This window comes from Lathyrus oleraceus, chromosome 7 (genome assembly GCF_024323335.1).
Source record: "Lathyrus oleraceus cultivar Zhongwan6 chromosome 7, CAAS_Psat_ZW6_1.0, whole genome shotgun sequence".
NCBI lineage: Eukaryota > Viridiplantae > Streptophyta > Magnoliopsida > Fabales > Fabaceae > Lathyrus > Lathyrus oleraceus.
Genome location: NC_066585.1, coordinates 210,843,339 through 210,859,493, shown reverse-complemented (window position 1 = coordinate 210,859,493; position 16,155 = coordinate 210,843,339). Strand labels below are relative to the sequence as shown.

Sequence of the window (16,155 nt, the reverse complement as noted above, 5' to 3'; positions counted from 1 at the left end):
TTTAAAAATAATAGTTATATATAAAAAAAAAATTCCAAATTTTGATGTCCAAATATAAATTATCTTATTTTATTTAAACATTAACTCAAACAAAAAAAAAAAAACAGGTCCCCACTTCTTCTTGCTTTCTATTTCCAACACCTCCCCCTACATTGGATGCACATCTTACTTCCCTTTGCAAGTCTCTCCTTTCCCACCTCCATGTCTATGGCAATTCCAAGGTACCATCTTTCGTCCTCTTCATCATCTCTAATATCACCCTCTCTTCCACGCGCTCACTCAACCATTCCCACACCAACCCTCTTTTTCTCCACTCTTCCACTCTCAACACCAGCTCGTTTACTCAATATCATGCTGTAAAGTTTCAATTTTTTTCTTGTAAACTTGTTTTTATCCTCTCGATTTGGACACCCTTTTGGTCCATTTCTTTGTTTGTCACCTCGGTAGCATCCAAAACCTCAATATTCTTCTGGTTTTTCATCATCTAGATCAGTTTTCCAGAAGGTTTTTTTTTCTGATCTGATAGAGTTTCTTTTTGTGGCTTTGGATAATTGAAAATGATCTTCTATTTTTGCAGAGGATCTTGTCTCTTGTGAGGCTTTAGAGATTTAAGGGATGTTTTTCTTTGACTGCTAAATCCTTTTTAATTTATGAGTTTATTTATTCTAATTATTATTTTTTAAATATCATTTGGAAAGGTATTTATGTGTAATTTAGGTTCCAGATTGTACTGTGATTTTGAGGGTTCTGGTTAGTTTTATGTCGTAAGGTAACTGAGGTTGCTCAGAGGGTTATTTGTTTGTCATGATGATGTTATTGTGTTATAAGGTTGTTACTTTTGGACAAATAAATTAAGGGTCTAGATTGGACCCTATATCTGGTGTTGTGGTATTCTCTTCAACATGACGGTCGATGGTTCGTGTTTTGTTGAATGGAAAGAACAATTTGTTTCACAAGAGCGCGGCCATCGTGTGGTTCACTATTACCTAAAGGATTCTGCTGGAGAATCATTCCTTGCAGTTGTTGGCACCGAGAGGAGTGTTAGACACATGTGCTACGTAATTGCTGAGGATTTCCTTGAAATCTGCGGAATGGAGGGTTCGTTTCCACCGGGTTTTAAATGGAGATCTAGAAGAGAGGTGGTCGACTGGCTGACATCGATGTTATCAAAGCAGCATCTGCAGGGCGATAGAAGTGGTAAGTCAATAAATCTTATTTCTAATCCGACCACCTGTTTCCGTATATAATTTTTTTGGATACAATGATCTGTATGGTTTTATGGGATTTGATCAAATGATATTTGCTTTTGTCTGAAACATTAGCAATATGGACGTGGTTCGATAAATTTGTGTGCCATTATTTGTAGTAGTGGAGAGGTGCATAATACTTAGGCCTCGTAGATAAATTCAAATAGGCGATCCAAACAAACCCTCAATGTTCAAGTAAATTAATAGTTTTTTGGATTTCATTTTTCAGTAAGGCCTGCTCATAATTTGGAACTAGCTCATGAGATCACAAATGGTGATGTTAAAGAAGTTACCGGTCTTTCTGCACAAATGGTGGATGACAAGGTACATCCCTTTTTTTCTCTTTTTCCTTATTCTTACTTTCAGTTTTTCATCTATCATTTCCGATAATGATTTTGATGAACGCATACTCCTCTTTCTCAGGACATTCCAAAGAGTAACTACAAAATATCCAATTCTGACATCGTTTGGTCGGGACTTGCGTGGACATGTGGCAAACAACTCAAGCACTATCCCGCTTTTTGCAGGAATGGCATCCAAATAGGGGTAAGAAGCGAGCCTCTGAACTATAAATCGAGCGACATGCCCGCTAAATATGTTTCCTTTGTGATTCAAACATAATATTTAGATGTTTTCTTATCTCACGATGACAATCTTTCTAACATTCAGATTCAGTCCTTTGTTTTTGTCATGGGCAACGGAGAGAACCATTATGTTGCATATTTAGACGATATGTACGAAGACAGAAGGGGGCAGAAAAAGGTAAAAGTACGGTGGTTTCATCATAATCAGGAAGTCAAGGGTGCAATTCCCGTACGAAATCCTCACCCTCGTGAAGTTTTCATCACATCGTATTCTCAAGTCATCAGTGCAGAGTGTGTTGACGGACCTGCCACAGTTTTGACCCGTGAACACTACGAAAAATGCACACCTTATTTTTCACCCCCTTCAATAGACAGAATACATTTGTGCTTTAGGCAATTAAAAGGCAACAAAGTCAAGCCCTTCGACTTAAGTAAACTGCGTGGCTACTATACTCAGCCAGCTCTTTCTTCCTTGCAAGTTGATAGTATCCACAACGCGGAGGCTCACAGCAACAGCCTCACAGGAGAAGATGAAGATTTGGATGTCGGCAACGATACAAAGCGCGGAGCCAAGAGGAGTAGAAGCGTTAAGGATTCTCCTCCTTCTTGTAACGGTCGACAAGGGGTTAGGAAGTTGATTAGAAGTAATCAAATAATGGGATATCAAACTTTCCAGGTTGTGAATTATGTGAGGCCAGATAGGAGATTGCTTTCTCTAAAACCGATTGAATGTCAACATTGGTATAACCCGATTTTCAAGGTTGATGACAAGATAGAGTTGCTCTGTCAAGATAGTGGCATCCGAGGCTGCTGGTTTAGATGTACGATTTTACAGGTTGCTCGGAAAAAGCTGAAAGTCCTATATGATGATGTTCAGGATGAAGATGGAAGTGGAAATCTTGAGGTATAATCGAACCTTTGAGATATTCTAATGTTCATTTGTTATTACTTGGAACTATCGTTAAATATGTACGTAAATTCAAAACTTTTATATTGATCTCCATTTTTTAGGAGTGGATCCCTGCTTTTAAGTTGGCCAAGCCTGATAAACTTGGGATGAGACAACCTGGCCGATTGACGATAAGGCCAGCTCCACCTTTTGAAGAACAAGAAGTGATTGTTGAGGTCGGAACTGCCGTTGATGCATGGTGGAGTGATGGGTGGTGGGAGGGTGTTGTAACTACAATTGAGAACTGTGGCGATAACAGTGTTCAAGTCTACTTTCCTGGTATGCTGTTTTGATGTTATCTTTTTGTTTCCTCTCTTTAAGACCCTGTTTGGATAACCAACTTAATTACACAATTATAAGTTTATCATATAAGTACTTTTCTATAAGCCATTTCTATAACAAAAGATAAAGTAGAGCGAAACTTTTTTTATATAAGCTTTAAGTTGTTTTCAGTTTTCTTAGAAAACTGATAGAAACTAGCTGGACATAACTTATAGACGAATCATAAGCTGTTTCTATAAGTTTTTTTCAATTTGTAACAGACTTTTTTTGCGGTATCAGGTGAAAGCTTGCAAATGACAGTGCATAAAAAGGATTTAAGAATATCTCGAGATTGGTTCGATGACACGTGGATTAGTATAAAGGCAAAGCCTGATATAACCCCAACTATATTAACTTCTGATAGCTTTAACACAAGTCTCTCCATGTCTCCATCTATGGCTAAAGACGTAGACTCTGTTGGTTTTGCTAATTCATGTCACGACATTCCTGCTAGTGAGAAGTCTAACGAACTCGATATTTTTGAAGAGAAACTTGTATGCTGCGATGTTGCTGAAGATGAGATTTGTCTCCAAAATGATAATTCTCCTTCAGAAAAAAATACTCAAGTTGTCGATATCGAAGATAAGGGTTGTAATGATGATAAAGACAACAGTGAGAATGATGATAACAAGCATGATTATAGTGACAGTAGGGATGTGGAGGTGATTGAGACTTCTGGAGTTGACTTTAAAGGTGCACAACTAATGGAAGTTGCAGTGTGATCATTTTTTCCGAAATGATGCATAAACATATGACAGACGTTAGATCGCGGACCCAACTGCAGTTCTGGCCATAATATAACGGTCTTTGAACGGCATCATGACTGCAATTAAAGACGCATCGGCTGCATTTGTCTGTATTTTACTGTAATATAAAGGTTTGCAATGTAACTGCGACGGCAATTGTGATGATTGTAGAGCTTTGTCATCTTGTCATGGTTTGTTGTAATGTGTTTCAATTTTAGTCTTGGTAGAATGCAATGTAAATAGTAGTTGTAAGGGATATGAGGAAGCTAATTGGTTTTTAACTTCTTTAGTTGGCTTTATAGATGTACAGTGTGAGTGTAATGTAGAAGTATTTGTTTTTGTCCTTTCAGTTGGTTGTTGTAGAAAGTAGTTTTTTTTTGTAAGAGACAAATATTGTTGGGTAATTGCACATTTTATATGATGATTAGCACATTTTAAAAGCACTGTCTTTGATTTTTGGGTAAGTTATATTTTGCTTATAGCTATTACAAGACTGATATTAATCATTTGAGCTTAACATGTACCATTTCAAACAATTGATATCTAAATTGGGATCTTGTCCTTTCGGTAAGGAAGCTTATTCTCGGACGAGAATATAGTTGGTTTTTAAGTCCAAATAAATGCTTGTTAGATATGTGTGAGATATAGAGTTTTAAAACTACTGTGTCTTGATTTGATATCTAAGATTCCTTGACTTCAATCATAGTTGTTCAAGTTGACAAATATTAGCATATAATTCGTTCTATTATTTGATGACCCTATTTTGATTTCATGTATGGATCAAATGCTTCCTAGGGAAGGTCTATGCTTGTTTTATAGGTCTTAGAACTTTTTGCTCGATAACCGATTTCGAAATAGATATTTTATTTTCGGATGTCATCGTCTTGACGTCACTCTTATCATAAACATCTTTATCTTTTGAGTTTTACGACTATATTGTGCTCATTCTCACTGGATCAATTTTGGGGCCAAGACCGACTAGGAATAGTTGTCCCCAAGCCTGCTCCAACACTGTTGAGGTATGACTTATAGTTTTGTACGGTTCTTGTTTACCTTTTTCTTTTGGAGTTTGAGATTTCCTAGTTTCTATTGGTCCTGATTATCTCTTGTCCTAAAGTGTGATGTGGATCAAACTTCTTTTTCCTGTGTTATATTCTATTTTTGCATATTGATCTTGATTTTCAAACTATTTCTTAGACTTTGGATGAGGTTACTTGTCCTCTTTTGTCATTTACTATGACGTACCTCAATCATTTCCCTAGTGCTTATAGGCATGAGACACTTTCTCCCATAGGTAATAGACTTACTTATTTCGTTGCGGGGAAATGTAACTTCATACCTAATTCTCTCGCATTTTTCTCTAAACATTGAAGTCCCTTCTTAGTTGCTTCATACCTAATTCTTCGTTATTTATGGCGATTCCTTCTTCCAGGTGAGTTTCTTCTACATCCTCTAAATACAAACTTGATTTTTATTTTCTTTTTGGGATTTTTTTGTCGTTTTTATATGGAAATGTGATTCTTATAAAGGATTGGGTACTCCATGTTTTCTCTAAATTGAGAACCAGGGGTTTAAAGTAGTTGAACCCGTTTTTGTGCTTTTTTTTTTTACTTATGTATTTGTGTTTTCTTTAGATTTCAGACAAAAATAATAAACCATGTCAAAATGGAGTTAAAACAGAGCTAACGCGTGAAGACAACTCAAGAGAAGGTTATCTAGTACAAAAATCAGAGCCCATTACTGTCAGGCCGTGATTGAGCCCCATTCACAAAAACATCCAACATTACCACCTGCCCGTAATGGCCATTACGAGCCGTAATGCATCAGAGGCCAACCTCAAATTCCATTTTTACAACTGTCGTTTTGACGACCCTTCAAATTTTGACAGTTTAAGCTGTTTCTCTTTATCATAAGTCCTCATTTACACGAAATTGGTTCTTTTTTATGGATTTAAGCCTATATAAGGCCATGTAAAATTGAGAAAAACACCAAGCCATTTTCTACATATTAGCATACTTTTGTACTTTATTATTTTTTATGCGTTTTTATATTTTGCAAGTGTTGTTGCTCTATCATTGTTAAAGTCTTTTTGGAGCATCTTTTTGCATCAAAATACACTACATTTTAGGTTTTTAATTCTAGTTTTATACATTGTTATTATGTTCATATTCATGTATCAATATCTATGCTTTTATCTTTAGGACATGGGGACCGTCTAGAAAATAGACATCATGTAAGTTTCTTGATTTAAGCTGTATAACGATACATACATGTTTGTTTCAATTTTTATTTTTAAATAATTAAGTTCACTACGAAAGTAGAAATGAGTTATGCATTAATTATATACTGAAAGGGTATAATTGATGCTCGACTTAGAATTTTTGAAAATTTGTATATGAGGCGACAAAAGTGTCTTGGATCAATTGAGAGAAGCTTTACCATTTAAAAAAAGAATAATTATGTCTAAAGGGTTCTAAATAAACAAGACACATTGCGAAAGTAGGTAACTCGTTACTTCAGAATACGGTAATGCACCAACGAAAGTATGCATTATGAGAATTTTCTATTTATCTCTACAAATTAATGATTCTCGTTATTAGCAAAATTCGAAACTTGGATGAGTAAAATGAATTGTCTCATAACTTTGTTTACCAACTTTCATTTTTACAATCTGATTTTTATGCACTTAACGAATGTCTCTATGAAAGTAGAGACAACTTCAGATATCAATCGTAGAACTGAAAAGTGAAGACTGATATCCGAACTTAAAAATCAGACAAATAGGTTGACAACTTATTTGAGAAAGCACATATAAATGCAAATATAAATTCTTGAAGGATACGATTGTATGCTTTGAAAGAATATATAACCTATATTTTTCTATTATTTCATTCGAAATTTAATTTGCCAAAACACAGTTGAGAGAATTGATTTATTTGGTTTGTAATATAGATAGAATTCATAGTTCTAAGTCTATTTTTTAAATTATATTGTAAGAAAAACTAAGATTTTAATTCTCGCAAACAAATTCTCAAACATTGATCATCTAAGGTAAACATCGATACAACGAAAAATGGTACTCGAATTCTGGTCTCTGTTGACGATACTTATTTTACTACTTTGATATTGTCGTACGCTTGTGGTGTGTCAATAACCCAAGCCGCTAATGAAGCTTATCAGTCGTTTATTCTAATACACATTTTCCGTGGAAAGGTTTTCCTCTTTATATACATACACCTCGTTTACCATAAGGAAGTGACTCTCTGTCTAGTACTTGGGGAACGGCATCTACCCTCCACCCCGGTCCCAACATCACAAACAGTAGTGTGAGCATCTGGGTGGTTAGGGGTAACTAAAATTAACCGATCCTCGAAAGGATGGAACTCAGGAAGAGTCCCAAAGCCTCATACGTTCGGCGCCATAGAAATTAACCCTCTACCCCTTGTCCGAGTCACATGACCATAATGACATCGAAAGAGATGAAAGAAAAGGGTCATATAAGGTTTTCCCTTCAAGTATTTGCACCAATATTGGTATATTTTCACGTACGCCCAGCTTGCTGGATGAAGTTGTGAAGAAGCCATTGTAATACCCCGATTTAATTTCTGTATTTATTTATTAGTTGTTTATTTTAATTAATCATTATTTAGTGTGCTAATTAATTAAATATGTGTTCTGATGATTATTTGAATTATTTGAATATATGTGCTATTTGAATAATTGAATTTTATGAGTAGAAATAATAATTGTCTAGTAATGGACCTAATTAATTAGAATGGATGGATAAATGGGTTAAGTCCATTACGAGTTAAAAAGATAGTAAGGGTTTTAGAGATTAAAGTTAGTTTTGTAAAACAAGAGAAGAAGAGAGAATAGAAGAGAAGAGAAGAGAAAGAGGAGAAGAAGAAACTAGAAGAAGAAGGACCTAGAGATTTCATCTATACTAAGGTAAGGATGGGATTTCAAGTGATCATGGGTAAACATAATATATGTAATGTATGTGGGTTGGATATCATGAACTTAGGATTTGAGGATTTTGATTTTTGAGAAACCCTAACACATGTTTATGTTTTAATCCATGAAATTGATGTTTATGTTATGCTATGATGTTTCTATATTGACTTCCATGAATAGGTATGTGTATAGAACATGATTTGGTGTAGAATTGCATGTTTGAGTTTCACTTGAAAATTATTGATTTATGATTTTGGTGAAAATTAGTGGAGCTTAGAATCTTGTTTCTATGATCCTAATAGTTGCTATATGATATATATAGGTTGTACAACTATTTATTTCATGAAAAATGTGGATTAATGTGGTTTTATGATGAAAATTTATACTGGACAATAGCATTTTCGCAACAACAGTTTTTCTGGGTTTTGACAGCATTTTCGCAACAACAATTTTTTTGGTTTTTGACAGCATTTTGAAAAACTTGTAAATTCAATAACTTTTGAACCGTAACTCCATTTGAGGTGCCGTTTGGACCGTTACAAAGCTAAAAATATTATCTATAACGTGATATTCATTTTGATAATAGTAAATTAATATTTTATCAAAAGAATCATAATATGGATGTATGCTGTGTGTGTGGTGAATGTGAATGACATGTTTTCTATTGTTTGACATGTTTTGAATGGTTTTAGGTGGATTTTGTGAAGAAACATAATACTTGAAATTATGTATGTGATGATGTGAATTGGTGAATTTGATGAATAACATGAATTGACTTGTTTGCTTTATGTTAATGTGTTGTGATGAGATGATGAATGCTATTTGATGTATTGTTTGGGATTGAAGTCATGTTAGGTGTATGTTGTACAAATGTTGGATGTGGTCTGCTTATGTATGATTAAGGGGTTGCGATCGTCTTAATTACACGAGTCTTGTTGTTGTTGCACACTTACACTAGCATGAGTCTATGAAAGAGGCAATGTTGGGTAATCTCGCGCAGATTATTTGCTTGTCCCAAACCTAACGCCGAATGGGGTTTGAAAGCTTAAGGACAAATCAAGCTTTAGAGGTGGTTATCTAGTCTATTTGAGAGACGCTCGGCAAGCCGGAAATGATAACGGATGAGATCCACATGCATACCGCATTGAGTCACACATTGAGTTGCACGTGTCAGTGTGAATTGTTGTTCATGTGATTATGTGATATGATTGTGTGGATATGATTTTGGTAGATATGCATATACTTGGATTTTAGGTGATCCATTTGATATGAATTGTTGATGTGTTGTTGATGTGATATGTGTACATATTTGTGATATATGTGATGAAATGGTGACTTGTATACATTATGGAATCATGTGAAAGTTGTATACATATTTGAAGTTGATTTATAAATGATGATGGATGATAATATGTACATGAAATCGATATATTGTGAAATATGACTTTTGTACATCGTTTAGTATTTATAAATGAATACTTGTGGATTATTGAGCCATGTTGTATGATGGTAAACATGTGATTCTTTAATAAGATGATATGATGCATGTTTGTATGAAGCGTGACAGATTCTAATAATATATGTATGATTGTTATACATTTCATATTATTATGTTTTTCTATAATGATTTGAATTCTCACCCTTCTGTTGGAATGATGTTCTATCGCGACATCGCTCAGATACTGGAGATAGTGGTGCTTCACACAAGGATTAGATTCGGAGGTTAGTTCTTGTTGTGTTTTGACTAGGTAGCCTATAGTGCCCTGGTCATGTAACACTTGGGTTTATGGGATTATTTGTATTTGTTTTGATGTTGAGAGATATTGTTGTGCTCTCTTTTATCTTGTTATTTGGATATGTTGGTTTTGATGTTGATAGGCCTTAGAGCCCAAAAAGATATTTTCTGGTAGATGATTTATGGGAATCATCACTATTTACCATTTATGAAGAGAGATGTTATTCCGCTGTGTGAGTTTGCATGTTGGTTATTTGGTTGTGATTTATAATTCGTGTTACTTGTATGTGACCATGGCATGTGTTGTTTCTGGCAGAAGTAAATGTGACGCCCTCGTGTATGCATGCTTTAATTTACTCTAATTATGCAATTGTATGTTGTATTTGAGTAGTAGTAGTTTTGGGGGTGTTACATTAGTGGTATCAGAGCACAGTCGGTCATTCGGCCAGGTTATGAATTTGTTTGATTCTGTTGTATCTGATTTGTGTGTATGACACAATCGGTACGGTTTGTTTAACAACCCTTGTTGTTGTGGTTGTTTGATTGGTGTAGCAGGAAGATGGTTGCTGGAAGGAATGATGATGCGCTTGCGGCGACATTGACCTTGTTGGCCGGTGCCATTCCGCAAATGAATGCTGGTGATCGGGAGCGTGATGTTGATGAGTTCCGTGCTTTGGGGAAGTTCCAGAGGAACAAGTCGCCAACTTTGAAGGAGCTCATGAACCTGACAAAGATCAATAGTGGTTGAAGGCGATTGAGAAAATATTTCGAGTTATGAACTGTTCAGATGCGCAAAAGGTGCAGTTTGACACTCATATGCTTGAGAAAGAAGCTGAGGATTGGTGGCGCAAAACTGTTCAGAGATTTGATGAAGATGGCATTGAAGTAACTTGGGAACTTTTCCGTGATGCTTTTCTGGAGAAGTATTTTCCAGAAGATGTTCGTGGAAAGAAGGAAATTGAATTCCTTGAGTTGAATCAAGGTAATGGTACCGTAGCTGAGTATGCTGCAAAGTTTGAGGAGTTGATCAAATTTTGTCCCCATTACAATACTGCTAATGCTGAGAGATCCAAGTGTCTTAAGTTTGTGAATGGCTTGAGACCTGATATCAAGAAGGAAATGGGTTACCAACAAATTATGAGATTTTCTGATTTGGTTAACAAGAGTAGGATCTATGATGAGGATAGCCGTGAGAGTGCTGCTCATTACAAGTCCTTGCATGATAAGAAAGGAAAAGGGAAATTCCGAGGGAAGTCGTATGATGGTAAGAAGAAAGTTGGTGATGGTAAGAAGCTGAGTGGGGGAGGATCTCACACTCTTGTCAAGTGCTTCATATGTGGTGTTGAGGGACATCGTGCTCCCGAGTGTCCTAAGGGCGATGTGACTTGTTTCAAGTGTGGCAAGCAAGGTTACAAATATTTTGATTGCAGAGTTGGTTCGAATGTGACTTGCTATAACTGTGGTGAGCAAGGGCACATTAGTACCAACTGCAACAAGCCGAAGAAGGAGCAAGCCAAATGGAAAGTGTTTGCATTGTCCGGTGTTGATACTTCTGTCGAGGAGAGATTGATTCGAGGTACGTGCTTTATTAATAATATGCCTTTGATTGCTATTATTGATACCGATGCGACACATTCTTTTATTTCTTTGGATTGTGCTAAGAGATTGAATCTTGAATTATTTGTTATGTGTGGAAGCATGGTTATTGATACTTCGACAATGGGTTCCGTGACTACTTCACCTGTTTGTTTAAAATGTCGTTTGAATATTTGTGATAAAGATTTTGAAGTTGATTTAGTGTGTCTTCCATTTAGTCAAATTGGTGTTATTTTGGGAATGGATTGGTTGAGGGCCAACCATGTCTATATCAATTGTTTTGTGAAAGCTGTTCTTTTTCTTGAGCCAGAGGAGGAAGGTGATTTATTCTTGTCTACTCAACAAGTGAATGAATCTGTGTGAGATAGTGCTGAAGTGTTTATGTTGGTGGCAAGTTCGAAGCTTAGTGAAAATGGAACAATGGGTGAATTTCCAGTTGTTCATGATTTTCCTGAAGTGTTTCTTGATGAGGTTAGCAATTTGCCGCCTGAACGTGAAGTTGAGTTTGTAAGACCCCAATTTTGACCCTAAGACCCCTCATGCTATCTCATCATATGCATTGGCATTGAGATCACATCTTGGCATCATCCTTACCCCTCATTCATTGGGTTTGCATTGGGAGAGATCACCAAGCATATTTGATTTTATCATACTTTGTATTTTATCATCTTTACTAACCAAAATACCAAAAATATGTCTTTGTATAAACTAACTCTTTTGTAGGTAGAGCATGTGCCCACCTTTCATCTATCAAGTTCACATCTAGGGTTTAAGACCCTAAAGGAAAGGAGCTCAATCAAGAATTGGTTTAGTATGGCTCCAAACATCATATATGAATCCCCATGGTCTTCACATGTTATTTGGATCAAGAAATCATCAAGAGTTTGGTATTGGTTTGCCTTGGAAACCCTAATTCACCTGGGTATCTTGTGTAACTTCTTCAACAAGTTTCTTCACCAATTGATCAAATATTTCAAGGGATACTTCAAATTCCATCATATTATGCATATGATCCTACATGAGTCCCAAAAGTCAAGAGAATGGCAAGCTAGCAAGTTGGTTCATGGTGGTTGACCAGAGGAATTCATCTGATCAAAACTGGGGTTCCCTAGACCCTATCTCCTATAATTTGTGTAATATGAAAATGATTCCAAGAGAAAATTTACTCTAAATGACATTACAAACAACTTTTATGTTGATGTCTAGAGCTAGTTTTTGTTGGAAAGTCATTTTTTTATGGTGAAAGATTATAGGTCATTTTGTCTAAACCCTAATTTGGAGGTCAACTTCCCAAGGCCATAACTTGCTCAATTTTTATGATATGAAAGATTTACAAGTTGCACAATCAAATTCAAGATGTATACTTCAACTTCGATGTTTGGAGGATGAGCAAATTCAACTTTTATATGCATGTGATATGAGGATACATTATAGGTCATTTTGGACTAATGCCATTGAACAAGTGATTTTCCTCAACTTCAAAAATGAATAACGCCTTCATATTAAATCCAAATGAGGTCAAATTTATGACAAATTTGAAGGACTTTGAGAGAAATACAACTTTGATGAAGGAACCTTTTTCATTTGAAGCTCACATAAAAAGTTAGCCAAGGTGGAATAAGTGAACATATGGCTTGACACTTAGAAAAATTTCTGACATCTTTGATTTTCCCAACTTCCACCTCAAAATTCATCATGATCCAAGATTCAAATGAAAAGGTGTTCAACATGAAAGTTGTTCCTCTTGATATAACCTTTCCAAAAAGTCCAATTTCATCCCATTTGGACAAAGTATGAGTGACTTACACATGGCTTGAACATGGATGACCATTTGGCACAAGCGAGCTTGAAACTTTCATACACAATTGCATGGCTTGCCATGGGGAGTTTAACAATGTTCGTACTTGTTTTTGTACCTGAATAGATGATTACATGGGCCTATCACACGCCCATGCACCCATGCAATGTACATTGCTATTTTTGGAGCTTTGATTTCAAGTGTGCATTTAGCAATCATATGGCTATAAATAGAGACCTTGGTGATCAGAATGAAGGACCCTGCGCGCCAACTTTGAATCCCAATCTCCAAAACCCTCTCATTCACCTTGATAATTTCCTTTGGAAATTGAGTTTGAATCTCACTATTTTGAGATTCAAATCTCCAAGAGTCCTGTACCTTTTGCTGATTCATTTCCATTCCTTCAAGTGTCCGGAGCAAGATCAAGAGCAAGTGGAAGCAAGATCGAGTCTATACAGACCTGCATTGAAGGTATTTTCCAGAAATTTTCATCTCTTTGATTCTCACTCAATTATCCATAATTTTTCTTGATCTTTGGCTGTCTGAAGTCCTATCAATGTAGGCAACAAAATTGAGTTGCTTTGAGGTCAAATCGAAGCAACTCAGATCATGATCCTCAAAATTCAACTCCCTGTATCTTTCAAAATACTTGGAGTTAGACAAATTTGAGGTCAGATTCGTGCTCCTGAGCATTTTTACTTTAAATTCATGTCCTTCTTTTTAATTTTGGTGATGATTGTGAGTGAACCAGTCCGGTGAAGCTCACCGGAGAAGGAGACCGGAGCTTTAGCTCCGGTGATATGCTGACGCTCATCTGAACCACATGATCCATTTGAAATGTTTTAATCTCGTGCATTGATTTTGCATACCATCCCTGCAGCGCTTTGACCCGTGTCCATCATGGAACACGCGCTGAGGACCACTTGATCTGCCACCTCAATTAATGAGGGAGATCAAGTGGTCTACGTTTTTTACTATTTTCTGATTTTTGTTTTATTTGGTTTATTTTCATTAATTCATATTAATTTTAATATTGATCAAAAAAATATGAGAGTTTCACCAATTTTTTAAAAATAAATCCCTCTTTCATTTTCTGAATTAAAATTAATTTTTGGATCATTATTAATATTTTTCATAATTAATTGTTTTTATGAATATTTTTAATTGTTTAAAAATCTTTTAAGTTTCCAAAATTAATGAATTTTTTTCTCCAAGGTCCTTTGACCTTGTTTGACCTATGATAAATCTTATGGCCATTTATTTGGTATTTTGATGAGGTTTTAGGATTTTGACCAACCATAATTTAATTTAATGCATTATTTAATTAATTTTAATTGTTTAAATGTGAAATAAATTATGTTGAGCTTTTGATATTGACTTGTTGAGTTTGACTTGTGTTGTTGGGCATTGGTCAAGGTTGATTTGACTTTGTTGAGTTAAATTCATTGGATTTAGGGGATTGATGAAATATACATTTCATCTCCCAAAATGAATGAATGATTTTAATTTGATAAAAGTCCTCCTTTGACCAATTTGTGTTGATTCCATTTCCCCTCCCTCTTCATCTCAATCCCATTCTCTTATCATTCATTTCATGGACCTATGATGTCTCTATATCCTAAGGCTAGTTAATTATAAAATCAACATAAGCGTGGATGAGATTAGGTCCACCCCTTTTGCATATTCTTTTAGGTGTGGTATGTGTTAGGAGTATGATTCATAATACCATATCTCTAACATGCATTAACACTAAAATTTCTTTTGCCCGACCTCAAATAGTTGTGACCTCTACATAAGTCCAATTACGATTGCTTAACATAGCGCTAAATTTGTTGACACAATAGGCATATCATCTAGTAAGTGAGATTGTAAGTCTCCCCTCTTTCATGGTATTGTGTGGAAACTTGACATTTTTTTCTTCCTTTGGAAGATGTCTTGGTTCAAGGATCCATGCTTGTGAATATTGGGTTGAGTGTTCTCCAAAGAATGACTTAAACAAAAGCAAAAGCAATACTAACTTCTAATTAACTAACAACTAACATTTAATTTCAAGTCATTTACTTTTATGTACTTTAATTTTAAGTCTTTATTCATTTGCCATTATTCATACCATTCAACTTGTTTACTTTAATGACATTTTCACTTTGCTCATTTGAGCCTTATTTTGTGATTATGTTGTGATTGAATATACTTGTTTGTGTTTGCGGTCTTTTGACCTTAATGTACATAATAATAACAAAAACCCTAAAAGATATTTGTGTGGACTGTTGGATTTGCTCTGAGACATTGGACTTAGAATTAGGCAACACTCCCTATGCAAAAGGACTTGGCCAATGCCAACTTTCATTGAAACCAAGTGCTTGTGATTTAAAACTTCATCTGAAGCAAGTATTGTGATCCCATATGAGTTCATCTGCTACATGGTCGTATTAAAGCTATTACTTTGAACCTGTGCCTGATGCCTATCTTTGAATTCATCTGATGCATGAGAGATTATGAAGAAGATCATGAAGTTGCTAAGCTTGGATGTGGCTATCTTTATTTGATGCCTTGCTCTTCATCTTGCTATTTGTGTATTGATATTGCTTGATTCTAAAGTCCAAGGGAAATTTGGGTTTCTATATGACATTCTTGTCTATTAGATTGCAACCCATTGGTCAGATCTTTTCAACTCTTAACTTTTAAATTTTTGCTTAGGATTAGTCTCTTCATATCTTCCCCACTTATTTAATTTCAAATCTCTCCCTCCTTTTAAAACCTTCTTTGCTTGAGTTTTCTAAACTTAGACCATATTGCAAATTAGAAACTTTGGCCTTATGCCATTGAATTTTTAAACTCTTTTCTTAATCAAATTTGTAAATGAACTTAACTATACTTGACTTAAAATTTCAAAAGACAAAAAGAACTAATACTCATTCAACACTTTTTAGGCCTTTTGTGCCTTTGTTAAACCTAAATTTTTGTTAAAATCAATGTATCCACTTTGAAATTGTTACCACGAACTACGAAGTTTTGATCCCTCATTTTATGTTGGTACGTAGGCACAAGTCTGATGGTCTTGTCAAACACAAAAATATAATTAATGAATTCTTTTCTCATCCCTCCAATCTATTTATTGCAAACATCATTTTATACCAAGACACATATGCACACAAGAAAGGGCTCCCTAGGAGTACTTAGGACACTTTGGGTGCTAACAACTTCCCTCTGTGTAACCAACCCCCT

General features: G+C 35.4%; 2 protein-coding genes across 2 annotated transcripts; both read left to right on the top strand.

The window, feature by feature from the left end:
- Positions 1-99: 99 nt before the first annotated feature.
- Positions 100-4,196, top strand: LOC127100400 (uncharacterized). The gene is made up of 6 exons (XM_051037552.1): positions 100-1,197; positions 1,477-1,571; positions 1,671-1,793; positions 1,917-2,735; positions 2,843-3,059; positions 3,342-4,196. Exons 1-6 carry the CDS (start codon positions 903-905, stop codon positions 3,821-3,823), a joined length of 2,031 nt encoding a protein of 676 aa, XP_050893509.1. The 5' UTR covers positions 100-902; the 3' UTR covers positions 3,824-4,196.
- Positions 4,197-10,095: 5,899 nt separating this feature from the next.
- On the top strand, positions 10,096-11,495 carry LOC127102975 (uncharacterized). Its single transcript, XM_051040281.1, has 3 exons — positions 10,096-10,204; positions 10,324-10,440; positions 10,534-11,495. Exons 1-3 carry the CDS (start codon positions 10,096-10,098, stop codon positions 11,493-11,495), a joined length of 1,188 nt encoding a protein of 395 aa, XP_050896238.1.
- The last annotated feature ends 4,660 nt before the right edge of the window (positions 11,496-16,155 follow it).

Coding starts and splice junctions, on each gene's coding strand:
- LOC127100400 (XM_051037552.1), top strand. CDS start 903: ATGACGGTCGATGGTTCGTGTTTTGTTGAATGGAAAGAACAATTTGTT. Junction 1,198..1,476: donor TCTGCAGGGCGATAGAAGTG/GTAAGTCAATAA, acceptor TTCATTTTTCAG/TAAGGCCTGCTCATAATTTG. Junction 3,060..3,341: donor TGTTCAAGTCTACTTTCCTG/GTATGCTGTTTT, acceptor TTGCGGTATCAG/GTGAAAGCTTGCAAATGACA.
- LOC127102975 (XM_051040281.1), top strand. CDS start 10,096: ATGGTTGCTGGAAGGAATGATGATGCGCTTGCGGCGACATTGACCTTG. Junction 10,205..10,323: donor GCGTGATGTTGATGAGTTCC/GTGCTTTGGGGA, acceptor TGAACTGTTCAG/ATGCGCAAAAGGTGCAGTTT. Junction 10,441..10,533: donor AGTAACTTGGGAACTTTTCC/GTGATGCTTTTC, acceptor ATGGTACCGTAG/CTGAGTATGCTGCAAAGTTT.